This window comes from Pinus tabuliformis, chromosome Q (assembly GCF_031772625.1).
Source record: "Pinus tabuliformis cultivar Carrire ecotype Pingquan chromosome Q, CPIR1, whole genome shotgun sequence".
NCBI lineage: Eukaryota > Viridiplantae > Streptophyta > Pinopsida > Pinales > Pinaceae > Pinus > Pinus tabuliformis.
Window position 1 is genome coordinate 1,109,073,239 of NC_142296.1, and position 6,897 is coordinate 1,109,080,135.

General features: G+C 37.7%; 1 protein-coding gene across 2 annotated transcripts; it reads right to left on the minus strand.

Moving 5' to 3' along the window:
- Window positions 1–5,182: 5,182 nt before the first annotated feature.
- Window positions 5,183–6,669, minus strand: LOC149223391 (BURP domain-containing protein 6-like). 2 transcript variants are annotated; one of them, XM_089383277.1, is made up of 2 exons: window positions 6,463–6,669; window positions 5,183–6,328 (listed from the first exon to the last, which is right to left on the minus strand). In XM_089383277.1, the coding sequence occupies exons 1-2, from the start codon at window positions 6,490–6,492 to the stop codon at window positions 5,375–5,377; spliced, it is 984 nt and encodes a 327-aa protein (XP_089239403.1). In that variant the 5' UTR covers window positions 6,493–6,669; the 3' UTR covers window positions 5,183–5,374. The 2 variants fall into 2 exon arrangements, with proteins under 2 accessions (XP_089239403.1, XP_089239404.1); XM_089383278.1 differs by having other exon boundaries at window positions 5,183–6,318; window positions 6,462–6,669.
- Between the last annotated feature and the right edge of the window lie 228 nt (window positions 6,670–6,897).

Below are 6,897 nucleotides of genomic sequence, written 5' to 3' on the forward strand. Positions count from 1 at the left end.
AAAAAGGATCATTGCTGGATAACATGGTAACCCTGTCGAGGCTATGGATGCTTGCGGGCATCAGAGGCTCTACCTACGACAAATGAGTATACTTTTAAGCCAGTACGCAGAGAAGACCTTATTTTATCTTTAACCAAGACCAAGTAATGTCTGGTGCGAATGCAAGAAAAAGCCTGAGGAAGCAAGCAATTGAGATTAAAAAAGGTTGAGACAAAGTATCGTTGACAAGGTGAGGGGTAGTCTACTCTATCTGTTCATAACAAAATTTAGACATATAAGAATTTTGCTGTTTCGGAAGTGAACGGTCAATAGAAATGGAGAGATAACTGGTTCTTCACAGTGAATCGCCATTGTTGTGGTCACCAACAACCCCCCTCTTCGTTTGATATTAGTAATAACATCAAGCAAAGGGGGACCCTTAGCCAAAAATCCAAAAAATATTTTTGTTTAACAAATTCTTTTGAATCAGCTCCCTAAAAGCTATATCGCGTCGCAACAGAAAAGGGAGTGACGCAAGAACCCATCACATCGCGCGCATTAAGAGCGTTTGAAAAAGGAGAACCTAAAGAAACGCCGACGGCCGATATGAGATGTCACACGTCGCAATGCCACACGAGCAGCACAAAATGAAAAAGTGAAAACCTTGCGATGTTGCGATCTACGATCTGCGATAATAGCGATCTGCGATATTAGCGATCTACGATAACACTTAATAACGTCGCAGCCATCGATACTTTGATACCAATCACAGAAAAAACTCATCGCAAGAATTCTCCGACATACACGGTAGATCCAAAAATGAAAGCGCGCCTTAAGGGAAATTAATGACCGCATGCTCGAATATCCAGAAATGATTGCATCACATTTATCGAAGAGTCAAGTTATGATGAATGTCATTAATTTCGTATTCATTAGAATTTAATGCTTTCATGTCAATCTTTTCGTCATTTCCCTTCTTCTTTGCGTAAACTGCAAGACATGCAACTAATATAAATCTATATGCAGGAAACATCTAAGGAGAAGGGAAGAGCGCCAATAAGACAACAGAGAGAAGATGCCTCCGCAATTGGATGCTGCATGCAGCAGAACCGCGGATTCCAGAGTATCGCCCAACAGGCACTGATGAAAATAGACTGTCCAAGACTCAGAGTCAAAGGCGCACAAAAGCAGCGTGTTTACAAAAGATCCTGAAGCTTAGACTTGGTAAAGCAGAGAAAGAAGCGCAAGAGAAGAAAGACGCTCCAGAAAAGCCTGGAACAAAGAACGGAAACAGTTCTTGAAACAGGGGATTGTTCATACAGTGCGACTTCTAACTCATTGAGTCATTCACACGACCAGAAACCGAAATAGCAACAGCAAAATCAGTTCGAAAAGAAACTGGGTTGTACTAAGTGTGCGCACAGCGAATACACCCAGCTAGAGAAAGGTTTTCGAAAATATCTTCTAATCTAACAGAAAGAGGTGCCAGCGCTTGTTGTTTCTAATTTTCAAGCTCGAACAAAAGGAAAGGACAACTAGCCGACTCTTTCAGGGCGAACAGCGCATTGCTTACAGCACTAAGGAGTAGATACAGAAACGGTTAGAAATTAGATTCAGTTTTTAGAAATAAATTTGTTTTTAGTAAAAGGGCGGTCATTTGAAGTCGTTCCCTGAATTTGTGTAAAGTAAAATTAGTCGGTTACTAGTATTTAACCCTTCTCGTTGCATTGGAGAAGGGTCCGAAATTTTGTCAAAAAACTTGTCCTCAGAACATGCACTTTTGCACCCTCGGAGGGGGTTTTTGATGAATGGACGGATCAAGATTTATTTATGTTTGCATTTTAATACCTGCTACTGATGTTGCACTTCTGTACTCTTAGTAGGCATTAGAAACAAGTAGAAATAGATCATTATTGCTTGAGGTCTGTAAGTTTAAAATCAGTCATAAATGGTACTTTTATCTCTTGACTAGTTTCTGCTTGCATTCTTAGAGTAATATATAGCTGATGTTATTTATATGTTAACGTATGAATGAGTGGACTACCATTTGGCACTTTTGTACGGTGGAGTCATTGATTTGTGCTTAATACATGAATAGTTGATTATGCAGTATGCTGTTCACAACTGTTTTGCTTAACTTCTTACGCAAGATGGTTCATCTCAATTGATTTATATTCTCATGATAGCTGAATAATCTTCATTATCAGTTATTCTGTGAAATCTTTCTAGATTGCATAATGGAAAAATTCTGTCTCGGGTTAGTGTAGATTAGATGTATTGTTTTTGTTAGATTAAAGTAGTATAAAGTCATTTCAGAATTTAGAATTAGATTAGTTAAGGAATAATTACATATTTTCTACTATCATTTTCTACACACACACACATCACCATTTTCTACACATACACAAACCCCTAGAACGGGAAGCTGGTCCCGTCATCCCCAGTCGGACCCGCTACACCAAACGGGCATGGAGCCGCCAACCAGGTTCCCGACCGGGTGGGTATCCCCCTTGTTGTTGACCCGATTTCGGGGCCCTCAACAGGGCTTTATAAACATTTTGAGTCGATTTTGAAGAATCGAGCATTGGAGAGATTCTAGGACTTTCTCCCTGTTGTAGGAACACTCAAACTTAGCTAGCTCAAGGAATTTAGTGCCTCCTCCTACTATTGTGATTTATATCTAGGGCGAGAACTTTTCTTGCAAATATTTTTTGGGGGTAATGAAACCCTTCTCTCAAGGAGGTTGATCCCCCACCTAACGTATAAATAGGAGATTTGAGTTGGCCCTTTAGGCTAAGAAAAGAATAGGTTTCAAAGAATGTTAGGCTTTGATTATTTCTCAGTAATTTTTACAACATTGTATTTCATGATGTAAGATAGATTCTAAGTTAATGGAAGCCATTACGCATTTTAGTTTCTAGCTTGGTTCCTCCTCAATGACTCTGATCATCCTTGAGATGCATCCATACTACTAGATTAAAATCCCTCTTATATTTCCAATACTATCATTTTTATGCTTTTAATTTTCTTTGTTTAGCTCTTGGATCAACATTTCTCGAAATTATAGTTTAATATATTTATAGTTGGTTAAGTAGGTAGTTTTATGAGATAAATTTATTTGTAAGTCATTTATATAATCTAAAAATATCTTGGATCATTCGTATTTCTTATCCTTGCATTTTCATGTCTCTTTTCATTTCATTTCATATGTTACAATTTCTACAATTTTTTGTTTAGTCAAGATTATTATTACATAGGGTGAAAAGAAACTAGTTTGGTAAAGCTTATACTTAGTTCTTCTATGCTTATACTAGCTAAATAATATCACGCCCCATCATTCTTACCCCCTCTTTGAGCTTATATTTTCATTTTATCAAATTTTCTCGCTTGTTGGTTTTTCTTGTAGAAAAAGATGGAATCTTTTAGGAAACGACAAACATCCCATTTTCTTCATCAATCAAGCAATGAACTCTTGATCTAGTTCCCTTATATTTAGTTCCCTTATAATATTAGATCATGTTTCAGATGTTGAGGGTGGAGTTTTGAAGAGTATATATCTCTTCAAGTTTCCTTTAGATGCTTTTACTGCATGCTTCCTAAGTGATGTTTTTAGCTTATGCAACATAGATTTTAGGTTTACTTTCCATATTTTATTTTCAACAAAAGTGTGTTTTCCATTTCCTACAATCCACATAGGCCCGTGCCATTTCATTTCTACAAGTTGTTTTTATAGTTTCACCTTCCTATAGCATAAATAGCTTGGAAATTTAACTAGATTTATGATCATCTAAACTACACTACATGAGGATTAGAAAAGGAAAGAGGAAGATTAGAAAAGGAAAGAGATGGTTCCTACTACACATATAGTTTCAACCCCTCTTAAGTTTTTATAAACCCTAGAGTGATAATTAAATATGAGACTATTAAGAGTTGCAACATTATTGTTGCAATACTAAGGCTATCAATGACGATGATGAAAAGAGGTGGAGGGATCCTCTAGTTTTATGAGGTTTGTCCCTTCATTTTTACATCTAATTAAGCCTACAATCCCTAAAACAAGTTTGACTTTGAGTGTCTTGCAAGATAAGAGGTTACAATCAAACCTCCTAGCTCAAAAAAACAAATTAGTGCCATAAGGTCCACACTTGTGCATCAATATCCTTTAGAAGAATGGTGCCATCACCTTTTGGAGAAATTAATGCCATAAAAAGGTGTGGAATGGGAAAGCCTAAATAAGTTCCCCAAAATGCCTCCGTATAGAAAATCCATGCTTTGGTGCCCTTCGTTGCCCTATGAGTGATGTGGCACCTTTTATCTAGTTTTTGGGCTTCAAGAATGAGTACATTTCCTATTCCGTTATCATCCTAGGGGTGACAATCACATGGACACCAAAAATAGGGAAAACCATTAATCATATGGACTCTAAAGCAAGAAACACCCATAAGACAGTGTCAATTCCACCTTAGGGGTATCGTGGGTCCACTCCATATAATATCTTGTATATTTTGGATACAATATCTTGTCACTAATCTCCTCTTAACTTTCTCAAGCCAATCTTTGCCCATATTATTTGTTAGGATGATCTGTACATTCTTGGAATCCAGGGTGATCTTGAATCCTTGAGATGTTCCTTATATAATCCAAGGTGATCTCGAATCCTTGAGATCCTCTCTATATAAAGAATGGAAATATCCTATTCATACTGCAGTGAAAATTAAGCAGGAATTCACTTTCACATGCACACTCGCAAATAGCTTCTAATCTTTTTCTTTTTAAAGGAGTTGTTTTTAGTAAGACATTTTGGACTTTTAGGTGTAGGAATTGGGTGGAAAAATTTAAGGTGAAATCTTTATTTCTGTTATTTAAACTTGTTTCTGGACTGTATATATGGATTCAACACCATGAAAAACCCCTAGGGCACTTTGATTGTGCAGGGGTTACCCATCAAGCTTGTGATTTCAATAAATTCCTGCAAGATTTTAGAGAAATTAGACAAGAAGAAAAACTTCCAAAAAAATCTCACTAGAAACAACTTTTTTATTTAGTTCATCATGCTGTTTTGATTCAGTTATCGCTGATATATACAGAAATGAAAATCTACTTAAGGGAAACCGGACAAGCAACAAAATTTAGAAACACTACATATTAATATTACTGAAACGTAACACCGTAATGGCAATACAATTTTACAAGGCTATAGGACATCTATTAATATTACTGAAGCTTAACAATAGCTTACATGGCAGTAATAATAAACTCCCTTGCGTAGATCTGGACAATATTTTTTATTTTAGGATTCATATCACAAAGCACCATATCTCATTTTAAAATGGAAGCCCATCCGCAGTCAACCAAAGACTTATTTCTGCAAGCTTCACTTAAGCTCGATAAAGAGCTAACCATGTTTCTCCTTGGTAAGCCATAGCAGACTGTCCCCCGCAAACAAGTGACAATAAAGTGATTCCTTGCTCTGACTGTTAGGGTGGCATAGGGCAGTGGCGCTGTACATATTTCCTTTGCTCTCCAACACCTCAAGTTCCAACGTATAAGCCAATGTCCCATTGATGGAATGACAGAAGAACACCCCATAGGGATACACAAAGCGGTGGCAGGCCAATGGAGGCCGCTTTGAATGCGCAGACTTTCTTTCAACAACTTTTGTTACTCTCGCTTTCTTTCCAGAGTCAAGTGTGTAGGCAGGGTGAAAAACAAGCTCTATATTATCAGAAGAACCCAAGTTAGACAACACAAACTCTATCATGCCCTTAATCGATGTGCTGCATGACTTAACTTCACCTTGTTCGACCTTAGCTTCACAAGCAATCAGAGTCATGTTCATGTTCATCGCCGTAGTTGATTTCTCCGAGATGCCGAAGGAAGAGAGAACATCTGAAAGTGCTACGGCGGCAAAAGGTATCATCTGTGATAGATTAGAGGGCAAAAATGCCTTCCAGGGACTGTAAAGGTCTGGTAATGTTATTTGGCCCCCTTCCCTCAACTCCTTAGATGAAAAAAATATATGGTTAATATCTTCTGATAATTCAGAGTCACCATGGTGAAAACGGGTTACTAGTGAGGACATCACAGGTACAGATTCATCACACAATAAATTGGCAGAATTACAGAATTGGTTGGCATGGTAACGCAAGTTTCCATCTTTGATCATTTTAGTGTACGTGTTCACCTCCTCTAGCGTAAGCGGAGACGTGCTTGCTGCTACTGTCTCGGGTACTTGAACGGTCGGAAGCTTTTCTTTCCAAAAGTTTAACTGCATATCTGCAACTTCATTTCTGCCTGCCACTGCGGAGAGGGCTATTACCTCCATCAGAATCATGACTCCAGACAATCCCTGATAACAAGAAGTAAATTATTGAGATTGAATTAAATTGGACTAGAATATTTGGATTAACGGCTTTGACATCTAACAAATGAAAGCTGCGCTAAAATTAACATAAAAATATCTTTTGAAGAAAAGAAAGTTACCGAGAAGAGCCCGGACATGATGGAAATCATTCTTCGATCTGCACTACCTGTGGTTGATCACGAACTTTATGAATGCTAATTCAATCCAGCAAACATTCACACCACTGGAAATATTCCTACGATACTCACGAATCCAAACGACGGACAGAGAGATGTTGCATCGAAATTCTGCAAGTACTACTAGAATCATCGATCACTATAGACCACTGGAATTACTTGGAGAGAGGAACTCATTATATATAAGTTTAAGAGACCAAGGGACGGACATATCACGTTATTTGTGTAAGTCAAGTTCTATTTTAGGTTAAGACTGGACGCCACTAATTTCAATTGAATACGTCTGCGCTTTGAAGGTGAAGAATAGAGTATTTGGCCATCAGTGTACATCTTTGTTTTCCTGGAAATTATCATTGGATTACAGAAAGATAATTGTCC